The sequence below is a fragment of the Brachyistius frenatus genome, unplaced genomic scaffold, assembly GCF_029030835.1.
Source record: "Brachyistius frenatus isolate BFR_SWC_R1_liver_20210118 unplaced genomic scaffold, ASM2903083v1 Contig_47, whole genome shotgun sequence".
In the NCBI taxonomy this organism is placed as follows: domain Eukaryota; kingdom Metazoa; phylum Chordata; class Actinopteri; family Embiotocidae; genus Brachyistius; species Brachyistius frenatus.
In genome coordinates, this window is record NW_027210646.1 from 81,763 (window position 1) to 107,548 (window position 25,786).

The window sequence follows — 25,786 nt, forward strand, 5'->3', positions numbered from 1 at the left end:
TAATTCGGAGGGAGCTGGTATTCATGGTATTGGACCACAATAGCTTCTTGTTCCTGTCTCAGGCCCTCTGGCCTCCACAGACATACCGTGCATACTTATCAATAGGCCACTGCTGGCCCCAGCCGTACATGTGTCCTCTACAGACAGTGTATAATGATCTCTCACACAAACAGTGAGTTCTCTCAGTGCTCCTTCGAGGCAACTATTTCATCTTGATGTAACACACACACACACACACACACACACACACACACACACACACACACACACACACACACACACACACACACACACACACACACACACACACACACACACACACACAGAGCAGTGCTTGTGTGTGCACACGTCAAAAAATGTTTTTTACACATACACTCACATGGACATACCAGGCTGAGCAAACAAGCTCGAGGCGGTAGGCACCGTATTTATACCTGTCCTTACTGCGCAGCTGATTTCATGTCTTACTGAGTATGTCATTGTGTATGCAGCTAGCGTTGTGCTGTTATGGTTCCAGGCAAGAGATTCTCTCACAGAACAAGAGGAACAGGGAGGCTGTCTCAAGGTTATGTTTTCCCAGATCCCACGCTGCCATGCACACGCACACACACACGCACACACACACACACACACACACACGCACACGCACGCACACAGACACGCATCCTGAAGGGGTTGAAGACTTTGTGTCTGTTGTGCAGATTTATTACTCCCCCTCTCAGTTTCTGATTCCTCTAACTGCATGTAGAGTACTGTATGCAATGACAGTTGCTTTCCATTGGGATATATGAGTCAATAACACTGGCCAGTGGAATCAGGTTATGCAGTGCAGTCTTAATTATCTCATATATCACCCCTCTAAAAGGATATTGTGAAAAAAATTGAATATGCAATTTTTGATTATAAGGTTTTAGGACCTGATTTGGCAACAGCTATAAAACATTTTGCATGTATGATAACGCTGGTATTAGATTGTGTGTTTATTGAATTTCTATTTTTGGAAAGAAATTTAGAATTTCATTACACGTTAGTAATTCTCTCACTCCCCTAAATGATTTCTGTTCCCTAAGAGGCGCTCACAAAGGAGGTTCCTAGCGCGTCCTTTTATGTTGCATTACTAATGCATCCCCTCTGTTAGTGGTGCAACATGCCTGCAGTATGCGGCTCTGTGAGTAATTGCATTTGTGAATTGTGTGCGTGTGTGCATGCATGTACGTCTGTGTCTTTCTGCAGTCCTGGGGAAGATCCGCAGTGCAGTGGGGAGTGCCCAGCTGCTGATGTCCCAGAAGTTCCAGCAGTTCCGGGAGCTGTGTGAGGAGAATCTGGTATGTGTCACCTCATCCTCTGCATGCTCCCCCAGCCCCCCCCCTCTCCCTCCACCCCGCCCCAACGCTGACATCATCCTGCACAAATCATTCTGACAGGCCAGGCGAGCAGTCATTTACCATGCGTCTCGTATAGACATCACATCTTTACCGCCTTCCACATGTAGGAAACAGAATAAAAGCGTCTCAATTGTTATTTCTTTTTGCTTTTTTGTGCAGATGTTCGTTCAGCCATTTGCATGTCGACGTTTTCTACTCTTTGTTTTATTGTTTGCACATTATATAACAATAAGACCATGCTTCCAAAAACATCAAAATTCAGCCCGTAAATTAAAAAGCATCCGAAACTAATTGTAAAATCCATTTAAAAAAAATACAAGTTATGAACTGAGATGTGTCTCTGTTTATGTTTACGCTTATGTTTATGGAGCAGTGGATCACATAACCCTTTGAATGATGGATGAGTGATAGACTGACAAACAGATTTTTATTTTTTTATTTTTTTTATTTTTTTTACCACAATGGATGTATGATCCGAAACAAAGGGGGCTGTGGATACAAGCCCAGTTTTCCTGTTTATCATATCATGCCACTGTGGTGCCTGATTTATACAAAAAAAATCTTCCAAATATGCACTTTGGCACTTGACTCAAAGCCAATTTTGTGATTTGTGCAGCTTCTCTCAATCAGCAGATAGCAACGGCATCTTTCCAACAATGTGTGATCGGGATATTAACATTTGTTCGTACTGTATGTAATCTTTGTGTATCAGAACCCAAACGCACACCCACGGCCCATCTCACAGGACCTGGCAGGTTTCTGGGACATGCTCCAGCTGTCCATCGAGAACATTAGCCTGAAGTTTGATGAACTCCACCAACTCAAAGCCAACAGCTGGAAACCTCTGACTCCCCCAGAAATTCAGGTGCTGACACACGTGGCAAACACGAGACTCACTGAACCCCGTTTTAAATGATCAGCGTAACTAACTTCAGTTTTGTTTTGGAATGCTTCACTAACCCGCATGTTATCTGCTCTCATTACTGTGTACTTTGAATTGCAAGTCCAAATGCCTCGCAGTTAAGCCTTGTTGTAGCATGCAGATTTGTGTTGCTTACTGTCATCTTGCCTGCCTGACGCCACCACTTGTATTTGTGTGTTTTGTTCTGTCTTGTTGTCGACAGTGAGCTGCTTTTGAGAAGCTACTCTTCCTGCCATGCACCGTTGGGGCCTGTCCATCTCCAATGGTCTTTTACCTCACGCAATGGCCACCATCGTGCTCTCTTACCCCACACAAGTGGCTGCCGCTGTGAACGATAACCTCATTCAAAATTGCATGCTCTGACATTATGCCGGCAACAGCTCCACCGCTCTCTCTAATCCTTATGCAAACTGGCTGCAGTTGTGTTGCTCGTCCTTGTGTTTAGCTGCAGCTTGCCATGAGGACTCAGTGGTCTGTCTTTAAGACTATTTGTTATTCCTGTCCAGGAGAGAAGGATGCCCCCTCCTGTGCCAAAGAAGCCCCAGAAGGGCCACCCTCACCTGGCTAGGGACCGCTCGCTGGAGAGCTCTGAGCGCCAGCGTCTGGAGGCTCGCAAACGCCTGCTAGCTGCCAAACGTGCTGCATCGGTTCGGCAGAGCTCTGCTACCGAGAGCGCAGACAGTATCGAGATCTATATTCCCGAGGCCCAGACCAGACTATGAGACAAATACACGTACTTACTCACGTCAAATACATTGTCTCATACACACAATAGCACTGAATGGTAAGGCTAGGGTGCTAACACAACATAATCACATCTTCTGCAGACTTCCCAGATCACTGTGGGGTCAGTCAAGATGGAGGCCGTTTGATCAAGAAATGTACATTTACAGTATTTATTTATTTATCTGTTTCCCCTTTCCCTCATTTCCCTCTCCCAGCCTTGATGTAGCACTCCCTCTTTTCCTCGTACCTCCACCTGCCCCTCACTCCTAAAGACTTATCTTACAAAAACCCCTTTTTAAGTGACCTGATATTACAAAGTAAGGCTGGTGTAGCACAGCAGTGATGCTTCACGTTCATGTGTTTCAGGAACTGACAATACAGGAACACAGGGAGGGAGCGTGCATGTGTGTGTGCATTTGTGTGTACAGTGTATATATACATGCAGACACACATGGTGTTTTTGGTCTAATCTGCTCAGGTCAACTACATCAAATCAAATGGAAAGATCAGACCATATTTATAAAGCTGATTTTTACTTCTTTTTATTTTCTTTAAAAAAAAATCTATATTAGAAATAAACATTTGATTCTGAAAGTATCATAAATACACAACCTTATGTTTTGTATTTTGAAGTTACAGCATGATGGTAAGAAGCTCAGACAAGGTAATTAGAGCGTCATCTGGTGACACAACTGCCTTCTGTCTGAAAATGGGTCTTTCCCTGGCAGGAGGCCGACCCTGTCGGAAAGGTCAAGAGGTTAGATTTTGCTCCTGCAGGTGAGGCAGAGTGGCTGTTGAGCTGGGAGCAGATTTTGGTCCCCTGCAAAGAGTGCCATTCACTGAAAGGATCACCGTTCTAAAATGCCACAAACCTAATATGTGTGTGTGTGTGTGTGTGTGTGTGTGTGTGTGTGTGTGTGTGTGTGTGTGTGTGTGTGTGTGTGTGTGTGTGTGTGTGTGTGTGACCGAAGGAGTGTGTGTGTGTGTGTGTGTGTGTGTGTGTGTGTGTGTGTGTGTGCGTGCGTGTGTGTGTGTGTGTGTGCGTGTGTATGTGTGTATGTGTGTGTTTTGATTGAAGTGTTTGTTTCAAAAGTGCTTCCTATTTTTCTAGGTCTAAAGGGTCCTAGTTGTAACTGATGATTACGGTAGCAGTATCAACAAACTGTAAACAAACCACCCATCTTGTCTGATTTTAAACTGAGCAAAACCTGTTTGTATAAAGGACATTTAATGACATGATGTGCATGCTGACACAAGGTACCTGATATTTTTGTCTTTTTTTAACAGGTTTAGTCCTAACTCATGTTGTGTTCACGATCTTCGGTGTAACAGACTCAGCTACGAAACTGATATTTGGTACAATACTGGTAGTTGTACTCTATTTTATTATGTCATTTTAGACAAGAAGGGTTTATTGACAGTATTGAGACTACAGGATGGAAAAGGGACTATTTCTCCTCACTGTGTGTGCACTATCTCTGCCTCCAAATGAAGCAATTATTTGAAGGTCATACAGAAAAATCCTATTTCTAATATTTTGTATTTGTGTTTAATTTATTGATTAGGAAAACAATGACTGTTTCTTGCCATTGTGATTATTATTATGCACTGACAACAAAGCCCTTATACTGTGTTTGTATTTTATTTATGTTGCTTCTTTTAGCATGACAGGCACCTTTTTTTTTGTCTTTTCCGTTTCAGTGATCAGCCTTAATTTCTGATACGATAGTCGAGCACAACAGCAGTCTCAGGGGAAGAAGTGTGTTGAGTGCATGTGTGTGTGCGAGTGTGTGTGTGTGTGTGTGTGTGTGTGTGTGTGTGTGTGTGTTGCATGTGTGTGCGAGTGTGTGTGTGAGGCTGAGAGAGGGAGAGAGTGTGACTGGCTTCATGTGACTGTATGTGACCCATGGCTTTGTCTCTGTATTGTAAATAATCCCTGCCATCAGGATAGGCCATGATCTTAAATAAAGGAAATAGTGTCCATGCCATCTTCTAAAAGATGTTCCTGATGAACATCTTAGCCCTACTTCAGCGTAACAAGGTATTTTAGTCAGCTGCTCAAATGTGGAGACAATCCTGAGCCGGTTTACGGTCACATAATTGTTTTGATAACCAGACTTTGGTGTGTAGTTCATCCATTATCTATGCCTGCTTTATCCTGAACAGGGTCACGGGGGTCCCATCCCAGTTTACCTTGGGCAAAGGCAGGGTACACCCTGGACAGGCCGCCAGTCCATCTATCACAGGGCCAACACTTAGACAAAAACAAAGACCGTTCACACCTAAGGGCATGTAGAATCACCAGTTAACCTGACATGCATGCCTTTGGATGGTGGGAGCAAGCCAGAGCACCTGGAGAGAACCCACACAGACACGGGGAGAACCTGCAAACTCCACAGAGAAAAGATCGAACCCCAAACCTCTTCGCTGTGAGGCGACAGTGCTAACCACTGCACCACTGTGCCGGCCGTGTGTAGTTCAATTCCCTGTATTGATCTGGAAAAAGTTATGTGCCATTGGATAACTAGAGGCAAGGATACAGTATATTCCTGCTATTCGTCCCTAATGAATTGCTACCTGACGTTTTCAAAGCGAGCCATTTGTTTGTGAAGGAACTCAAGTGATGATGTAACCGTACAGTATGATTTGTATTTCCTTTAGTTGGTCAATATACATTTTTAGAAAGGATACATATAACAATAGTTCAAACTTAATGCCATTTTATGTAGATGAAACTCATTTTAGTATTTTTATTTTGGAACTTGTATTTGAATTGAATTGTCTGTTAAATAACTGATTCTTCATTTATGTTTACTATATTAACATATCAATATAACACTCCTGGTATAGCAGGGAGTTAGAAACCAGAATGTTGGATTGTGGTTTTTAATTGCTAAACTCAAAAGACACTCCAGCAATCCTGGCAATTCTGAAGCTTGTGATGTAGTTATACTAAGAGAAAAAACATTCAAATAAACATTTGTACATACATGAATGTTTCCCTATGTAAATGTAAACTAAAAAACCCGATCAAATAACATATTAAGCAGATATACATTTTGTAATTCATGTTATTACACTGTTGATGTTATGGCACGTGTATGGGCTCTTATCAGCATTAAAAATATATATATATCATTGACATCATTTTATCTTCAATTCTTTCCCGTCTCAACATGTGTTTTGAATTGGAATACAATTAAACAGATTACAAGGCCAGCATGGTGCATTTTTAGGGCATTTCCCTTCCCAGGGGCGGGTCCCCATAATTAGACAGCACTTTTGGCCTCGGCGTAGCCTTGACGCTCATGTACATGCAGCTTATGGTGATTTGTCATTCACATATCAGTCATGCTGAGGCAGCTATGCTGGCCTCAGTGGCCAGAGTTCAGGTTGGGGTGTGTGTGTGGGGGGAGGGCAGGGCAGGGGTGTTGTCTTTGTATACAGCCTGGCTCTGGGTCAATCTACCCCTAACATGGTCTTCCACGGTGGGCTACAACTGCCCACTGTGTGCCTGGAGGTCTGTTTAAACTCTTATCGGTGATTACATCATTAAGATTTGACCCTGCCTCCACCACAAAGGGCTGTCACTTCTGACAGGAAACATGTGACAAAAGCTGGGAAACTCAGAATGCATTCTGGAACATTTGTTGATGACTAGTAGGGGCTGGCCTTTGGGCACAATGATTCAGACACAGACAAGGCAATAAAAAGCAACATGTTTCATTTGATTACTTTGCCAAATGACTTAGCCAGTGGTGGAAGAAGTACTTAAACCTGTTACTGAAGTAAAAGGTAGCAGTACCACAATGGAAATTATTTTAGATTTGAATCTATAATATTGTACACGTATATATCAGTTTCTCAGTAATGTATGATGTAGTGCTGCTGTAAAAGTGTAGTGGAGGAAAAAAAATACAATATTCCCACTTGAAATGTCACAAAATAGAAGTATGAAGTGGATATAATTGACTTACTCTAGTACCTCATATTTATCAAGTACAATACTTGAGTATTTTTATATACTTCATTTACATTCCAGCACTGGTCTCAACAGTAACAAATTATAGGTAATTGATTAGTGCAAATCAGTTAACTAGCACCGTTAGGGATACTCTTAATGAAAAGATAACCGTTTATTCCCTTCAAATGAGAAAAATGTATTATTGTTGCGCTTCAGAGGAGAATATAATAAATATGCCTCAGCAAATATAGTCAACAAATCCTGTTGAGGCCAATAGAGAAGCTTTAAGATTGTACCCGGGCCAGAGGGGAACAGCTGTCAGCCGAGCCTTGAATGAGCCAGCGCGCTCTGTTGTAAGCTGCCTTACATTGACTCTATTGAGACGTAGACAAACATAAAAACCCGCTAGCAAGAAACTGTTGACGTCTGCTGTTTGCCTGTGTTAATTTATGCAGGATTATGCTAATTGAAAGGAGCTGTTGTAAACCTCTCACACACAGGAATGCCACTGAATGCCTGTGGAAAGACATGAACGCCATACTATTTCTGTCCTCCTGTATTCCCTTCTTTGATTTAATCAACATCGAAGCTCAATACGTTCTCCTTATCCTTAAGGGGTAAATCAGTAATCTTAACAAAGTTCAGCAGGAGTGATAAGAATACAGCCTGTGTGAATGTGTATTAAAGGGATCTGAATCATCGAGATGTTTTAATAAAAAATACGATCAATTCAGAGATGTAGAAAAACAAAACTTTATTTGAATCCCATGTGACCCCTATTTGCCACAAACATTGCACAGTATGAAAAGAAATCACATCATTGGGCATCGTGTCACATTAACTATACACATGGTCCTATTATACAAATGCTTTTTTGGTGATTTCAAAAAAATGGCGTCTTTGTCAGGTCGTAAAACAGCAAATGCAGAAAAGACATCTGTAGTGTTTTATTTTCCAGTCCACTGGCCGTTGTTTTCGCTGAGTGATGGGATGAAGGCTCAGACTAAGAACCTGCTACATTGGTCATCTGAAATATCCCGTGGTGGGAAAATAAGAGTAAAAAATAAAATAAAAAAAATAATAAAAGGTTTTTTTTTTCCTTTTAAAATAACTAAAAGTAAATTACAAAATCAAAACTATACTTATGAAAACACATTAACATTTACTACAGTAGTGAATAAGTTTGTCATAGATGCCAAGAGCAAAGTATGTTTAAGACACTGAGATGACCTTCCTCTGCCTTTAGTGTGCAAACAAACGAGGCAGACCAATCATGAACTGATCTCTGAAATGTTAGTAAAGTAAACGTGTGTGGATGCGACCGATTCGTCTGATTGGTCTTTGAAGGGTAGACTGATTCTAGCTCTTGCTCCGGTCTCTACAATAATATACAGGATAATGGAAAGACATAAAGACAGGCAGCATTTCTCTGATAACATTTTTGGTCCCTGTGTGCAAATAAAATACACATGTAGATACATACGCATGTATATGAAATGAATAAACAACTTACAGCCAAGGCACCTCGATACAGTTTTTTTTTTTCAATAAAAAAACATCCTCATCAATTTGATTGGTATACCAAAAATAGAAATGATCAGGCTTTCATGTGGATTTGTTCTCTGTTGCGTGCAGACAAGTCCTTGAACTGAGGAGATCCATAGTCGAGACACAAAGTCAGTCTCTATTCCCTCCTCTTCTGTCGCGCGTTCCCCTTTAGGAGACCAGCTGTTTGGCTTGCAGCTCCATCTCCGCAGCCCGTTTGAGGGCCACATCCACCAGGAGCTGGAAGCCACTGAAGTCCTGTGTGAGGTCTGGAGGGGTGGGGGGAGGGGTGTTGAACAGCCCGCTGCGGGGGCTCAGGTTGCCCTCCATGCTGGTGCCTCCGAGGATGGTGGTAGTGGTGGGGAGTGGCTGGCCGCCTGGCCCCTCATCCTGGCACCTGAGCAGCGCCTGAGCCTGCACAGCCTGCAGCAGCTCCGCTGCCCTGTCGCAGTTCATTCCTGGCACGGAGGGGTGAGAGGCTGTCGGGCTGGCTTGCATTGCTGTGCTGACAGTGGTGTGACAGATGACCGAGGGCCGGGTGGGCACGAGACCCGGGGAGGGGGATGGGGAGGTCGGAGAGTGTACGGAGGGGGACGCGGCCTTCCTCAGCACACCGGGCACGGCGGGTTCGAAGCTGGAGGGGTGGAGGACACGCTTGTCGTAGCTCTCCTCGGTACCTGCGGCGGGACTGCTGTGCTTCGGGGACTGGGAGCTGTCAGAGAAGCTGTCGCCGGCCTTGCTCCCTTTCCGGGATATGGTGAACTGGTTGGGGTCTTTGCCGTCTTTCCTCAGCATCTCCGGCAGAAGTCGTCGCCTTGCGTTAATGAACCAGTTGCACACCTGGAAAAGAGAGCGACAAAAAATCTGTGCTGTGAGAACGCCGCGTCACACGGCTCACTTATGATCTGCCTTGCCATCTGAAAGTAAATCTGCTGGTACACTTATCCCCAGGTGCGGGGTGAGCATGTGTTTTCACTAGAGAAATCAACATGAAGGGGTAAACCCCACCAATCACACGCCATTAGCATTTCCTGTTTTCTGAAAAACCAGACTTTTGAGATTTCGGCCAAAGATTGTGATCACAGCTCAAATTATCAGCTAAACATTTAACTTTCTTTAAAAAGTCTAGTTAGGACTTTTTTTTTTTTTTAATTTTTTTTTTTTTATCCTCTACTCAAAATAGTTTTCAATAAAACCTAATCTCCTTCTTCATAGCAGTAATTACGGTCATCTCTTCTTCTTTTTTTTCCCTCAGCCCTCCAGGCTAGTCGTAACTGGCTCAGGGAGGCTTGTAGCTCCAGCTATGTAAATGACTCTGCATTGTTCCCAGACAGCTGGGATGGAAAGGGGCTTGAGGGAGGGAAATTCCTGTCCAAGTGCCTCAGCCAAGCCCACAGCACACAGGGAATGAGTTTACTCACGCTGTCTCGTGGACTTTTATGTTGCAACATTAAGCTGGCTTGGATGACCTTCAATTCACTGTTTATGTGTCATGTTTTGTTTGCCATCCAGTCAGGAAATGATTCAGTCAAGTTGACACGTGTTCCCTTTGAACTTTTACAGTGGTCTGTTTACACTCTTGAGGGTTTACAGGCAGTGAAAGCTTGGGCAGTTGTAACTCTTTCTGTCCTATCCGTGTCCTTACCTGCAGTGTGGAGAGCTGAGTGTGTTTGGACAGAAGGGCTTTCTCCTGTTCGGAGGGGTAAGCATTGTAACGGTGCTCGTACAACCAGTCCCTGAGGATCTGGACCGACTCCTTGGGCAGGTTCCCTCGCCGTTTCCTCTTGCCGCTGCTGCTGCTGCTCCCCGCACTGGACGACAGATCCAGAGGGGCGTCCACGCCATCCTCGTCATCCGTCTCACTCCCTGACAGCATCATTAAACCTGCACAGGCGGGGCACAAGAGACAGAGACAGAGACAGAGAGAGAGAGAGAAGAAAGAGAGTGTGTGAGAAGAGGACAAAGAAGAACATGGATCCCCTAAAGTCACCTAACCCTGTTGTCAGTCCTTCCAGCCTGATCTGCGGCAGCAGTTTGGTAAACGCAAGCTGCTGGGAGGCAGCTGATGTGTCAGAAGCAAGCTGTCAAGTTCAGCCATGTGATTCATATAAAAGGAGGGAGGGAGGGTGTGAGGAGGAGGAGGAGGAGGAGGAGGAGGCAGAGGGAGGGAGGGAGGAAGAGAGGGAGAGAGAGAGAGAGAGAGGGGGACGTCACAAAGGCTAGTCTGATGCTGTGTCAGTTATAAAAAAAAACCTGCCTCAACAAATACAATCCAGGTTTATTCCACAGACTGAGAGCACAGGAATAATCGTGATGAAAGGGGAGATTTTGTTTTGAAGAACAGCATCAGTATATTGGCAAAAAAACAACAACAACAAAAAAAACAACGATTGAGTTGTTGTTTTGTTTGGGTTTAATCAGTAAATCGCGATCAAACAGGGCTTACCCTTTGAATGACTCGCTGCAAAGGGGAAATGATTTTAAAACTACTTGTAAAAGATACTTCCATCCCATTTCTCATCCGCAATTGGTCCGGTCTCCTGCATATGTTAAATATTTAGATTGCAGGGTCCAATTTACGTAACAACCTGAATACCTGGCCCTCTTCTGAGAAATAAAGAAGCACGTATTTTGGATATTTAGATACAGACAGTAGCTCTTGATGCAGGTCAATATTTACACCTTAAGGACGTCACGGCGTCATTCCAAAACTACATGAAAGAAGATTTAACCTACAGGTTTATGTGCGGTCAGCTCTTTTGGGCAAACGAGTGGGAAAGGAGTAAGAAAGTTCCCAAGTCTTCGAGCGGCCAACAGGATGAGGTAATTACGTAGGTTGGGGAGAGAGAGAGAGAGAGAGGGAGGGGGGGAGGGGAAGGGGGAGGGGAGACCTGTTGCAAATCAGCGTCTCCAGACTAAACAAAAGAATCCGGGGCTGCGTGGTTCTTTGTATGCAATTCAAAAGTTTCTACTGGCAAACGGCGAGTTTGTCAAAAACCGAAACCCCTTCCAAAATGTCACGGGGGAGGGGGGGGGGGAACAGAATTAGCGGAAAAAAAAAAAAACCTGTTTTAACCCAACAAAGACACGGGTTTTGTGAGTTTAAACAACTTGTGTAAAAAAAAAAAAAAAGGGGCTTTCTATTGTGTGCGTGCTCGCTGCACCACGAGGTCCATGAAGGCAAACAGCAACTTCCCACAATGAGGTCAGGATGAACATTAGTCTTACCTTTGGATTTCGAGCAGATTTAAAAAAAAAAAAAAAAAAAAAGGTGTCGAGTGCGTTTCCGTCCGCGGGGAAATGGTTAAAGCATACAAGATAACGATTTTTTTTTTTTTTTTTTTGAAAGGTTGCACGTTGAGAAAACGGAACGCCTCAAAACTCCCGAACTCGCAATACGCGCCCGACTTTGTATAAACACTAAGTTAAAACTTCCGTCACGAATGTAGCGTTGAATTACTTTCTCTTTCAACTAAAAGGAAGCGTATTTGAATTCAGTTTGCCTTTTTTATTTTTTTTAAACCAGCAACAAAGTTACCCCTAATTACACCGTGACCAGAAAAAAAAAAAAAAAAAAAAAAACACACGGCGACACGGTCGAAGTGTTCTCGTGTCTAAAACTTTATTAAACGTATCGAGATAGCGATAAATGATTGATAAAAACCAGCCTATAATGGACTTTTGACATCGCGCCAGCACATGGCAGAAAAAGCCCCCTGTCATGTCTGGAAAGGAAACAATAGACTGCATGGTTTGCATATGAGGGAAATCGCTCTGTTACTCGGTTCCCTCCGTTGGTTCTCTCTATCTAAACTCAATAAAAAAAAATATTTATTTATTTATTTAAAAAAAAAAACTTAATTCTTCTCCACAGCCATCGCGCCACTTACCCTTTTTCGTCTTCATCTCCGTTCCCGAAAATGCCCCCCCCTTATTCCTCGTCAAAGCGCAGAAGCAAAATGTTGTCTTGGTTTAGTGCGGTGTTTTTCTTCTTTTCTCCAGCGTGTATCCGAATATTCGAAAATCCTTCTTCATCAAAACTCGTTTCTTTCCCGTTTTGGATTTTCTTTCTTTCTTTCTTTCTTTCTTTCTTTCTTTCTTTCTTTCTTTCTTTCTTTCTTTCTTTCTTTCTTTCTTTCTTTCTTTCTTTCTGTCGTTCTCTTCCAGCCGTCCTTGTTAGGAGGACTTGAGGGGAGAGGGGAGGGGGGGGGGGTTACCTGAGATCTCTGCGTCCCTTCGGCTCAAAGCCCTTTTCTCATTGACTGTGTGTGTGTTTGATCCTGAAACTGGGTGACAGCTATCTTTGACAGCTGCGTGACTCAACGCACGGAGATCCTCCCACCGAGGAGAGCAGAGGAAAAATCTCTGACATCAGCATGGCTTGTTCCACTGACATGGATACGGTCTCGCTGAGCTCGAACTGCTGCAGACTCCCTGAATACAAAATTAACACCTCGTAGCTGGAGTGAATTCGGTACGAAGTGCAGAAAAGCGTGTATTTAGGCGGGCGGGCGGGCAGTCAGAGTGACAACAACAACAGCAACAACAACAACAACAACGGGCTGGTGGAGGGCACTGCGGACCTCGTGCTCACATCTTCACAACTACAATGAAAAATTATCGCCACAAGCTTCTTTTTTTTGTTGTTGTTTTTTTTGTTTGTTGCTTCCGATGGGTACATTTGCTCTGTGTGTGTGGTATCCTATTTGGGGAATAAGTTGAGTCACCCTGTGGCTCTGCGGTTTTATCTCCTTTGAGATCACTTCAGGATTACATCATGCAGCAACGTATCTGTGGCATACTTTCTATAATACTCCCCGACTGTATGTGTTTGTTTGCTTTTAAATGGTGTGGTTTTATAAATCCATATCGTGCCACCATATAGTATTATATAAGTGACCCAAATTCTGTTTATGGAAGCAGGTCCTGCGTAAACACACTACTGTACATTTCCCCTCCCATGTTGTCAGTAGAGAGGCTCGTCCTTGCAGGAGCTGAATGCTGCTTTCCCTGCGGTATACGTGTGTCATTTCATTTGCAATACCGCTTGACATTATTTCAAGTCGTGCTCTGATTTCGCGGAGGAATTTTTCAAATACAGTATGTAGCGGCGGGAAATGGATCCATCCAACTGTAGGTGAGTGCACCAGTCCAGGCTACTATAAAAGACAACAGCACGGCGAGGGGAAGCGATCAATGCCTTCATTTGTATGCGGTGCACAACCTTGCGACAGCTGCTGCTGTAACGTCGCCTCTTTGCATGTATTTGTTCCAGACAGGCGTACCATTGGCCCTGCGTCTGAAGCCAAATGTCGCCTCCGCGTGTGTACATGCGGTACCGCATGTACGTGAACGCATCGAAGCACGTCGAACGGGAGGTCCTCGTGTTCCCTCTGCTGGTCACTGTAGCGCACTGCTTCGTAATCCGCGCTCAACATGGTGACACATGGTTTGTTAAAAACAAAACAACAAAAAACAACAACAACAACAACGACTGGGAACCTCTAGGTCCATGTCTGTCCAGACTGATAATGTATGTAGTGAAAACTTCTGAGGGATCTTTATATGTGTTCACGTTCTTTGCCAATATTTACAGTAAACAACGATTCAAACAGATGTTGCTGCAATGACGTTACAGATTCTCAAACCTGGATATTTCACTAAAAATCGTTAACCTGACAGCACAGAGAATCCAATAATCGCCACAGTTTCTACACGCCCACCCCAAATTGGCGTCATCAGTTTAGTCCCTGACCAAATGTAAAACATGTTTGCAATCTCCCCATCTGGTCCTGAGTTAAGCTGTTCGATAATGTCCGGAAAAGTGTTTTTCAGAACATTGTGATGTTACCATGAAATTGACCTTGGACCTTTTGGACATACAATGTCATGCCTCATAATTTGATCCTATTAGAAAAATGTGTTAAATGCTGTCATCGTCAGCGTAAGAAATCGTTATGGCAGCGAATGTGTTTTGTCAGGACGCAGTGACCTTTGACCACAAAATCTAATCCTTTCATCCTTGAGTCCAAGTGAAATGTTTGTGCCAAGTTTGACGAAATTCCCTCCAGCAGTTCCTGAAATGTCATGTTCATGTTGATGTGACCTTTTTTGCAATCTTTAAAATATATATATATATGTTTTAGCCTCACTGAATATTATACTTGCTCCATTTTCATAATGTTGTATCACACAGGAAGTGATAAATGCGTAGAAATTAAATTGGTCACCCACCACGACCAGCCTATTTTATTAATATATATTATTTTTTTGAGTTTTTAATTCTAAGTTTACTTTATAGCTGCAGTTGTAACTGACTCCACTGAGGTAATATCTATATTAGGCACCCACATGTTTTGCTCAGAGACAGACAATGTGTTAAAAATAGAGACATGATCAAGCTGGGCCCGCAGAAGCCTGCCAGTCAGTCACTATCTTTCAGAGCAATTATGACACTAATATTGAAATGGTATCAAATAATTTTGATACTATTTGTTGTTGTTAATTGGAATTGTAGTTGCAGTTAATTTTGTATAAAGGTGTACTGATATACCAATTGTAATAATTCTCTTTGACCATTTTTTTTCCTTCACAAAATTGAAAACTATGTCTGCCTGTTCACCTGTTGTGATTTAACCTTTTTTTCAAATGTAAATAGTTTTTTTTTTAAACTTTGCTTTGCGTTTTTATTTTATAGAGTAATATAGATTCTAAAGAAGAGCTATTGTGTGATTTAATTTATGTTTAATGTTCGTTTTATAACCTATTTCCCATAACAAGATATGTCTACATTGACTTGTTCAATAACTGTTTGTTTAAATTGGACATAACTTGAGTCATACAACTCAAATTAGAAAATAAAATAGTTTTGCCGAAATAAAAGAGCAGATATTTTGATATTTTTGCGATATGGTGCGCGTAACTTCTTTTTTTTTTACGCCTTATCACTCAACTGACGAGGAAAAAGGAAGTTGTGCTTTCAAAATAAAATATTTTTTATTACCAGAGCAGAGTGTTGTTTTTGTTTTTACTTTAACATCCCGTTAACAGCCAGATCAGTGTAAGAAAATAGAATTTAAATCAGTCCTAAAAGTCACTTTAGGCCATTCCTTACAGCTAAGCATGAACATTCCCAATCGGGATGCATATATTTATACGGCCGGGGATCTTATTTTGAAAGAATCCCCCCCAAAAAAATCCGGAAAAAAACATTGCTTTAATTGTGTGACTTGACTCTGTTGAAGTCAACAGGGTCCTGTTACAGTTTGAAGTCTAAATTTAGGGAGGCACCCCAACTGCAAATGACGCAAGATGGCTAAAGTGGACAGTCTGGTCGTCTTCGTGTGTCAATGGTAACGGGAGTCAGGACCACGGAAACGTTCCCTACAACTTTGCTGTTGTTGATGACATGGAGGTTATTTTTAGCTGTCGTTGTCATCTTTCCGTAACAGTCCGGCTGAGGCGTTCAGTATAAAGGACTCTTTCAAAATGCAGTTGTACAACAGTGTGCTGACACACTACCCAAAGTCGTCTCGCAAAGTTACCATAACTTTGTCCACCGCGTCGGAGCGCTTGAACAGGACAACACCAAGTTCGTCTGAGGTGGAAGGACCGGGATTTACACAACCAAACACAGCTTCGTCGCCCAACGGGGATCCCGTGAGAGAGACTGCGTCTTCCGCAAACATGCCTGACTTTTCGTGTTACGAGGCTTCGTCTCTGAGGCCAGTTTACTTCACGTCGACTGCTGAAATATTAATCCGCAGACCCGATGGAGTGGAGAGGTCGGTCCCGGTGCGTATCACGAGGGAGTCCAAAACCAACCCGCCGTCTACTCACTCACATAATGGTGAAAATAATCCCTGTAATGACTGTGACTCTGACGTGATAGTGAGTTTGATCGATCATCTGAGGAATGGGACTGATGAGCTTTTCTCTGACTGCCCAGAACTTGGAAATCACATTTTCAAGAGAAAGAACATCAGTGGACCCAGATTAGAGGGATACAAGAGGATGGTGGAAATTTCAGGTGAGGGTGATGCAGCTTCACGGTCTAATGCCTCCGTCGGAAGAAATGGATGGGCCTCATTACGTGAAGACGAGCCCGTTCCCCTCAGGGCAGCTCAGCCTGAAGACCTCTTGAGGGAAGATAACAAGGGCGCGGGCGGCGTCAAAGCCAGTCAGAAATCGGATGAGAGACTGGCTTTTGAGCTCAGTGTTCTGCAGAAGTCTCTTCCACAGAGATCCCAAGAGAGAGGCAACGTTAACGGCAAAGTCACCCGGTACCTGGCTGAAGTGGAGAAGCAAAACAAGTACCTCAAGGAGAGGCTCAAATACAGGTACCACATCATTCCAGATGGCAACTGTCTGTACAGAGCCGTGTGCAAAGCCACATACGGGGACCAGGCGCGACACGGGGAGCTGAGGGAGCAGACGGTGCACCACATCGCTGACCACTTGGATGAGTTCAACCCCATCATCGAAGGGGACGCGGGGGAGTTTCTGATCAACGCGGCGCAGGACGGCGCCTGGGCCGGCTACCCTGAGCTTCTGGCCATGAGTCAGATGCTGAACGTCAACATCCACCTCACGACAGGGGGGAGCTCGGAGAGTCCCACCGTCTCCACCATGGTGCACTATCTCGGGGAGGAGGAGGCTTCCAAATCGGCTATCTGGCTGAGTTGGCTCAGCAACGGTCACTACGACGTCCTCTTGGACAGGTGTCTCCTCAACCCCGAGTACGAGGACTGGTGCCGGCACTCACAGATGCAAAGGAAACGCGATGAGGAACTGGCAAAGTCGATGGCAGCCTCCTTATCGAAAATGTACATTGAACAAAATGGTTCCGTGTGAAAAGAAAATGCAGTAAATGGTTGTACACTGTTACAGAAGAATGCAAAAACGATTGTTTCTGCTTGGATTCTATATGCTTTAAATTATTTTTTTTATATAAGATTTCTATTGTGAGTGAAAAGAAGTGCAGTGCACATGATTTGGTTTTTGTATATGCCAGCATTTCCAAATTGGCTGTCTCTTGAAGTGTTTGAAAGTGTGTGCGAGTCAGTTCTTCTTGATGGCTTGGGTTATGGTGACGAGTGAAAAACAAAGTGCTTTTGGAGGATCCAGTATTTATTTGCCTTTTCTTGGCAGACCAGTTATTTTTCTATTGTGCCTATGCTTTGGTAGCAGTATTTCAAATATTTTCAAATACAAAGAAATCTGGTTTGCATTTTCCACATAGCTCCATTGTTTAATATCTATTTAGTTACTCTCTTTTGCACAAAAGTCCTATCAGGCTAGTTCAGAGAGTTTGATTTGTGCCTGTGAGAACAATCCCAACGGTTCATTTTCAGTTATTCCAGATCTTTTTAAGGATTTCAAAATAAAGTTTTGAAGAAACCCAAAGCTGCAGTGGCTTCATATTTCATTTATATGCTCATTTCCTTGATTAATTGTCTCCTGTCCAAATTTTGGCAAAATTGTAATCCAGTATCCGTGACAAAGTCCGCTGTCATCCTGGGTGCAAGACTGTCCATAACTGTAATTTAATCATGGGAGGCCGGATGAAGTGATGTGCGGTGGACTCGTCCTCCTCTCGCTGGAGTCCCAAAGCGAAAAGGGATGTTTGGAATTTATTACATGCGGTGACCCTGCAGCCACTCAGTCTGGTCAGACTGCAGAACCCCGTGTATAATGTGACTGCGATCTCAGTACGCTGAGAGCAAAGGACTTGTGCCGAGTCAAAGTCTCTCACTTTACGAGTTTAAAGCTGAAGGGTGGACTGTCACAGAATATATGAGATCGGCAATAGCATCTGTAGATTGTGGATTTATTCTGCTTGATTTCCTAAAGGAAAGTTTTTCTCACGCAAGCTTGCTCTTAACAAAACGTAGTCCCCGGGGCAATGCAGAGACGACCGGCAGTTTTGCTTTGTTTTCTTCATGTTCAATACTTACAATAATTTTCCTTTTTTTTTGTGCCTTTAACTTCAATGTTCTCTGGCCTCAGAAAAAACATTTTAATGTGAAATTTCAGAAAAACAATTTGAAAGTATTTAAGTTGAGACATTTACTTAAGGCATCTGTCTTGGGCCAAGACCTCATATGCACTTTCCCAAAATATGCTACATTCACTCCTAAAGTACTTAATATTAAGAAATTGCTTATCCAGGATTCAGCTGCAACTCAGCCCAGGTAACGGTGAACTTTTTTTTTGGTCTTACTTTCTTAAGACAAACAAGAAGCAAAGAGAATTATATAAGTAAAACATAAAGAGCTGCCAGTTGTAGTACTCCAATTTTCGCGCTCCTTTTTTGAGAAGCCTCTGAAACTTTACGTGTCTTATGCAGGATGAAACAGTAGTTTGTACTGCAGCATAGTATTTGTAGGATCTATTTTTTTTAATTTGTTTTGTAAAAAAAAAAAAAAAAGAGCGAGTAAATGGCACAATCATCATTTCTCTATTATCATGACAAAATGGGACAGACACAGGCGTGTGACATGAGGACGGCGAGATGAAATTATGGTCTATTTCACCCGCTTTCAATCCAAGTATACAAGTTTTTTTTTCTTTTTTTTTCTTCTTGTTGTTTTTTAAAAGGTTATTTTAAGTACTTTGATCCACGAACCATGGTTTTTGATGAATGCATCCAACTTTGTTTTTGATGTAATGCACCTAAATTGGCATGCGGCATCACAGATTCGCTCCGTCTGCCCTGCCGCAGCTCAACCCAGCGTAGACCTTCAACGTGTCTGCTTAAAATTAGCCGTTAGTCATGACAATGGTGTTCATGGTATTTTGTCCACCCCCCCCCCCCCTCCTATAGATATCTCGGATGTTTGCCCGCTGGTAAATGTTGCGTTTTCCTTCCATTAGGGGGCGCTGCAGGCTCCCATATGCCCGTACAAAGTTACTGTAGCCCATTATTAAGGGATTTCATTTTTTTTTTTTTTTTCCAAACTGAGCTCAACAACGTGGGATTATCAGTAGGCCTACTACTGCTCTGAGTTAAACTGACTACACAGTGCTTATAAAAACGTGAAATGTTTCAGATTATGGGATGTTGGAGGACACGGTGGGATAGTGTTTTTTTTTTTTTTTAAAGTTTTAACTAATTCTAAAAATATTACACTACCAAAGGGAGATTTTTTTTTTTTGACACTGATTAAACACTTTCCTCTTAAAAAAAATAAATAAAAAAAAAAAAGCATCTACCACGTGATCCCACAATGCTCACGTAACATTTGCAGGCTACAGCATCCTACTTAAACTGTATTTGTATCTTTTACCCCTCAAAGCTTTACAGTGATGACGTAACGCTGCAGTCATGGACATTAGGGGGTGAAAGTTTTTTGTTGTTGTTGTTTTGTTTGTTTTTTTAACGCGGGAGCACAAAAAAAACAACAACTTTAGGGACATGCTCGTGCCTCCCCCCCTTGCTTTCACTGCGTCCGACCGTAAAGTCCTGGACTACAGAGCAAGAGGGCAGGTGAGCGTGGACCGTGGGGGAGGGGAGGGGGGGGGGGCGCTTCACCGCAGTCCTGGCACACAGTCAGCGCGGAGGCACGGAGAGGGAGGGAAAGTGTTGGGATGGTGGGAGGCGGGGGGGGGGGGGGGGAGTCGTTGACAGACACGCCCCGGTGTGTGTGTGTGTGTGTGTGTGTGTGTGTGTGTGTGTGTAGCAGCGTGTCTGTGAAGGATTCCCACGCGCCAAACGGACGCGGTCGCCTCGACCACCCCCCTCCGCGCGCTCTCTCTCGGAAGTTACCGGAGAGTTTGGCAACAAGCCGCAGGAGAGCAGCGCAGCGCAGCCGGCGGGTGGTGTGGCTCTGACCCGAGAGGCGCTATGTCGGGACACCGGGTGCAGTTCGCAGACCTTCCTCCGAGTGATCACAAGGGAAGCCCCAAATTTCACAGTAAGTCCAAACTACTGAGCTGCTTGAACGTGTGCAGACCTTGGTTTCTCCATAACTCCACGAGACTGCGCGCGTTCTGCTGAAAACTACTTCAAAACTGACTCCGCTTCTGGTTTTTTGAAGTTCTGGTCGCCCGTCAAGTATTTCAGGGTGGGCAAAACGCACTGCTGTACTTTCACGTAGGGAAGCATAGCGGGAAACACGTTACAATTTTTCTTTCTCTTCAAAATATCATAGCTGTCACCGGATTACACTCCTCGTGCTGTACAGAATATAGTGAACGTGCAAAAGATGGGAAGTAAAATGTCGTTTTTCCTCTAAATGAAACTTGTTATCTGCTGCTTTAAATGCAATAATTGTTGGTGACATATTTATTTATTTATTTATTTATTTTTTGCTTACACGTAGGCCTGCTGGTTATGCTACACACGTTATGTTCTTTATGTGACTGCTTTGTGGCTGTTGTGCGGAGCCCTCACCGGTGATCCGCGCTGCACACGCGGGGCATCTGCGCGCTGATCCCGTTTAGTCCCCACTCAATACACTCATCTGAAGGGGCAGTTGCCCTTTACGTGCTGCAGCTAACTTTTTTTCCTCCTCAGGTCTCCGCCGTGAGTGGAAACCCCTCTCACGCTGGGTCTTAAAAAAGTAAGGTGGCGCTCACCTTGCGGTGCGCGCAGTGGCCACTTTGCTGCATCCCTCAACTTAAGGTACCGCACGCGCACACTAACCGCTGCAGGATCGGATCACGTTCAAGGACTCTTTTGGTTTTTCCCAAGTAGATGCTTTAAAAGATGCACTTCTGATGGCGTGCGAGCCAACCCGCGGCGTCAGCTGCGCTTGCCTCTGCCGCTGCTGCGTGCTGCAGTGTATGCACTACGGCATGAGACGAGAGAAACTGAGCTCATCTCCATGGTGACAGATTGAGTGACGGAGCACGTGATGAACAAGGACGCGATGGGAAAATTTGCCAGTTTGCTGCAAAGCCCTCCAGAAGGGTGCATCTACTGTATAGCAGGCTGGTTCTGTGACGGCGCATGTGCACGGTCGGGATTTGTGTCCGAGAGGGGCAGCTGTACTGGCAGTCTGGTGTGCTTTTTGTGTTCTTTGTGTGTGTGTGTGTGTGTGTGTGTGTGTGTGTGTGTGTGTGTGTGTGTGTGTGTGTGTGTGTGTGTGTTGTCACAGTAAGCCAGTGGCGTGCATGTGGACGGCGGGGTGAGAAGTGCTGATGTTGGACGCAGGTTAGACTCTGCTTGTATGCGGTGGCGTGCAGGGTTGACGTGTGGAGGGACACAACAGCAGCTTCAGCAGCAAACCACACACTCTGACTCAGCCCATCCTCCCCCCCCCCCCCCCCCCCCGCAGCTCAGAAAGCAGGTGACAGCGAGGTCAAGTTTCAACCTCGTCTCTCTCTCTCTCTCTCTCTCTGTCTTTGGGATGCACGCACACACACACACACACACACACACACAACATACACAACAAGCACTCCCTAGTTCAACGCCCAGCTGGTGAACGCCTCGTCCCGGCCTACACCTTCTGGACTGAACTTTAATACTCATTCGCTCGAAGTATTGGCAATATAGAATATAAATATCAGCTGTGGAGCAGAACAGGAGCTCATCCATCACTCCATTTATTTTCAAAGCGCTATAACCTCTAATGATCTTGTCGTCACAGAGTGAACGCTACAGCAGATGTGAGTTTGTCGACTCGCATCACCGGAACTGAAGGGATGCTGTTTTTTTTCTCGTCACACAGTTTACGCGAGTTCTGAAAATACGCCGTCGTTGCCGCCTCGACGCGTCCAACGACTGACTTCTTGTTTGATTCATTTTTTTTTTATCTGGATTAAGTTTGCAGTTTTATCTAAGGCGCTATTTTCTGTCTGTTTAGGCATGGCGGCTGCCCAAGCCAGCTGCCAAATGCAGCAAAAGGAGGAGAGTTGGAGATTTCTTACTTTAATCTTCAGAATAACGGAGAAGAGCGACGGCTTATGTGATAGAATCAGTTTTTAGTCACTTGGTTATTGCTGCAGAGAAGTACTAATGTACCTACGAAATGCTTTATGTCTGTTGTTTCAAAAAGCCAAACTCGTCGTCTCTGGAGATCACTTTGGAAAATGTGGGTTTGCTGGATCCGCGTGTTTCAAGGGCGGCAGAAATGTTTTTCACTGTGTGGTCTTGAGGACAAAGTCAAGTAGTTTTAATGGTTGTTTCGGGGACAACACCAACATGCGGGTCTGTATCACACAAAAAAAAAGTTTCCCCTCGGGGATTAATAAAGTAACTACCTAACCTAACATGCGGAATAGTTCTTTCTTCTTTGTTCCTCGTCTGTTTGACCACGTTTCTATTTTGATCTCGGGTGTTACTTTACTGTTCGCCATTGTAACTTTACGAGTTTCAGGGTTACGTTTTCATAGCAAAGAGCTACGACAGTTCTCTCCTGGTTCTCAACATCGATATCTTAGAATTACTTGTAGATGTCTTCAACTTTGCTTACGCTACGTGGCTGACCTTCTTAGCATCGCAGGCACCCCCACTTTTAGTTGTACATTTACTACATTATTTGTAGAGTCTTTTCGATTTGAGATCTTTTGTGTGTGTGTGTGTGTGTGCGCGTGCGTGCGTGTGTGTGTGTGTGCGTGCGTTCGGTCTGCTTCTTTAGATTCGGGGACTTATCTCTGTTTAGTGGAGGACTGACTGTAGAGCTGCTCATTCAGTGAGTAAAACGGTGATATGTCTTTCAAAGCCGGCTGCTTCACATCCTGAACAGCTGCACTCTCGGCAATGGTGTCCATCATCTCAGGTTTCCAGCAATATGTGCGGATTCTGTCAACAGTTTCTGGCGACAGACGTGCAGTCTTGATTGGATGGCTGAATGAAAATATAGCTTTCTCTGTTCCCACCAGTCTGGGAATGATTCATAAGAAGGAAGGGTGGAGCAGTTTAGCGTCCAACTCAATCGCGAGGGACATCTTCACGTGGTTTGCGCTCTGCCATGACGCTGTTAAACAATGTTGTTGCTCCATATGCCTTTTCTTCCTTGACTCAAGCCTCCTGTGCCTCGTTGGCCACAGCATCACCACAGTCAATAAGATCATCGCATCCACGTTGGTGATAACCACAACGTCACTTCATACCAACGAGGTAAAAGAGCTTCTCGTGTGCAGCACTGAATACCCTGTTGTGTGAAAAGTTACAAATTGCAGCCGTAAATCATCACAGCGAGAAGTTAACTTCCAACGAATGATGAATATCTGCATATTCAAACGCGATACCTCGTCTGATCTTGCCGCAATTACTTCACTGTAAAGTACTCAAATAATTGTCAGTGCAATTTTCAGCAAACATTTTTTTTTTTTGATGAATTCTTATCTAATAGTGTGTTTACAACATTTAAACAGAAGTGGGGCAAAACAAGTTAACTAACAAACACTCAGTCATCCTAAAAGGGAGACCGTGCACTGCTGCTGACTCCATTATCCCATTAACACTCCCTCTGGCTCATCTGTAGCTTCTTGTTGAAATACTTTGTTGTTGCCACTTATCAGTGTTTCTGTGTCAGGATGTCCGGGACAAACAATAAACATGGCTGCCGTGTTATCTTCCTTCCGGTCCCCTGTGTGATTGTCTGGGGAATATTGTAAACGCTGTGTTGGAATGGTAATCACAGAATACAGAATATGCTTCGTTACCAGCTCAGGAATGCAGATGGTGTCTGTGTCAGCGTTAAGCTTTAGGAACCGGGGAGGGGGAGGGCGGAGGTGGGGGTTGGGTGGTGGGGTTGATATCTCTGCAGCTTATAATTGTCTCTGAAAACAAATTAGATAGACGTGAAGGTGAGGTTGAAGGATAGCTTTAATTTCCTAAGACCTCTTTTCTGTAGATGGATCCTATGTCGTTTCTGGCGAGTCGCTGTTGACTCGGCAAAAGCGTGAAATGCTACATCTGGTAGGCTGATCACATTTGATAGCCACTTGAGATGATCCTGCTGGAAAGAGCCAAGCCCCTGAGATGCTAAACAGCTGTTTTCACAGTGGATTAAAAGCATGTCCCTTAAGGGCTCTTAAGTTTCCTGAGAGTGTAAAACACAAAAGATTTAAGGGTAGGCTGTTGCCTTATCTGTAATATGCTGTTGTTTTTCCTGCTTTAAACGAGGAGTGTTTATGATAAAAGGCAGTAAGCTCGAGTTGATATATTTTTGAAGCACAGCTTATGTGCTGGTTTGTGAGGTTTAGTTGGCAAAAAAATATTTTAACTGTAAGTGACCTTGTTTTTTTTAAAAGCTTTTATGGATATTCATTGAAACAAATGTTGATTCATTATTATATATACTTGGCCCATTCATGGGGCTAAAAAAGCCATTAAAGTAAAAAATATAGCCCAAGGCCTACAGACATTTCAGAAGAGTCTACAACCCTCTTTTTAAAGTACGTTTGTGTATATTTCATTTCCAGCTCTTTCACATTTCACACATTTTCTGCTGCTCCTTCCCGCTGTGTTTTTCACTATATAAAGCTCTAATGTTCTATACGCCACAAAGTGAAAGCACTCTGCTCTACTTTGGCCTATTCTTGGGGAAAAAAAAAAAAAAAAAACACAACATTGTATACTATTTCTTGGCTTAAGACATTTTGTTCCATCAGCGAGTGTTTGAGAGGAACCGGAGCTAACAGAAAGGTCATTCTTGAGAAATTAAGTCAGAGGGAGACAATATTTTGAAAAGATGAAAAAAAAAATAAAAAAAGAACGACGAAACATCGGTGCAATAAGAGCGCAACTTATTGTACAGTTAATGGTGTCCTGTGGCTAGAATTACTCCTGGGTGAGTCATCATCGCTGTCTCACGGTATGGCTTTGCATCATGAAACTTTGCGTGCCTAATGAATTATCCATCCTCTCCTGACTCCGCCGTCTCCCCAGCAGCGGGATGCCGCTGCTATATGAAGAGGAACCAGATGTTTTTCCTCTTTTTTTATTATTTTTTTATTAATAATAATAATAATAATAATAATAATAATAAAAAAAGCCCCCCCCCTTTTATGATTTCCTTCCCGAAGAGGACATGATGGAGTATCTATAATTTTCTGAAAAAAAAAAAATGAAAAAAAAAAAAGCACATATGCAGTGGACGATGTCAGCCCAAACTTTCCGCACCTGAGAAGTGAAGAACGGGGAGATAAAGAATTTCACCTATTCCGCAGCAACAAGTAGCACGGACCTCTCAGCACGGAGCACTCAGTCTTATATTGGCTGCTGCAGCCGAGCGCCTGTCTGCGGACTCCCCGGTGTTGTCGTTCCCGCCCGCTTCTCCTTTGTCGCCT

The 25,786-nt window shown here is 43.7% G+C and overlaps 4 protein-coding genes across 7 annotated transcripts in view; 3 read left to right on the top strand and 1 right to left on the bottom strand.

Moving 5' to 3' along the window:
• The window catches only part of dlgap1b (discs, large (Drosophila) homolog-associated protein 1b), a 76,086-nt gene extending 69,894 nt beyond the window's left edge, over nucleotides 1–6,192 (top strand). For 3 of the 4 annotated variants that reach the window (XM_069703475.1, XM_069703477.1, XM_069703476.1), the window contains exons 10-12: nucleotides 1,234–1,325; nucleotides 2,098–2,250; nucleotides 2,814–6,192. In XM_069703475.1, coding sequence (XP_069559576.1) covers nucleotides 1,234–1,325; nucleotides 2,098–2,250; nucleotides 2,814–3,029 — 461 coding nt within the window. In that variant the 3' untranslated portion in view covers nucleotides 3,030–6,192. The remainder of the gene's footprint in view (nucleotides 1–1,233; nucleotides 1,326–2,097; nucleotides 2,251–2,813) is intronic. The other variant, XM_069703478.1, reaches the window with a different exon arrangement.
• A 1,542-nt stretch (nucleotides 6,193–7,734) lies between these two features.
• Nucleotides 7,735–12,645, bottom strand: tgif1 (TGFB-induced factor homeobox 1). Its single transcript, XM_069703479.1, has 3 exons — nucleotides 12,433–12,645; nucleotides 10,188–10,426; nucleotides 7,735–9,382 (listed from the first exon to the last, which is right to left on the bottom strand). The coding sequence occupies exons 1-3, from the start codon at nucleotides 12,446–12,448 to the stop codon at nucleotides 8,714–8,716; spliced, it is 924 nt and encodes a 307-aa protein (XP_069559580.1). The 5' UTR covers nucleotides 12,449–12,645; the 3' UTR covers nucleotides 7,735–8,713.
• A 3,189-nt stretch (nucleotides 12,646–15,834) lies between these two features.
• LOC138623787 (OTU domain-containing protein 1) lies at nucleotides 15,835–17,947 on the top strand. The gene has a single exon (XM_069703480.1). It carries the CDS (start codon nucleotides 16,031–16,033, stop codon nucleotides 17,393–17,395), a length of 1,365 nt encoding a protein of 454 aa, XP_069559581.1. The 5' UTR covers nucleotides 15,835–16,030; the 3' UTR covers nucleotides 17,396–17,947.
• A 2,398-nt stretch (nucleotides 17,948–20,345) lies between these two features.
• Nucleotides 20,346–25,786, top strand: part of LOC138623788 (sickle tail protein homolog) — a 108,120-nt gene continuing 102,679 nt past the window's right edge. The window contains exon 1 of the mRNA XM_069703488.1: nucleotides 20,346–20,457. Within this exon, the coding sequence (XP_069559589.1) occupies nucleotides 20,388–20,457 (70 nt within the window). The 5' untranslated portion in view covers nucleotides 20,346–20,387. The remainder of the gene's footprint in view (nucleotides 20,458–25,786) is intronic.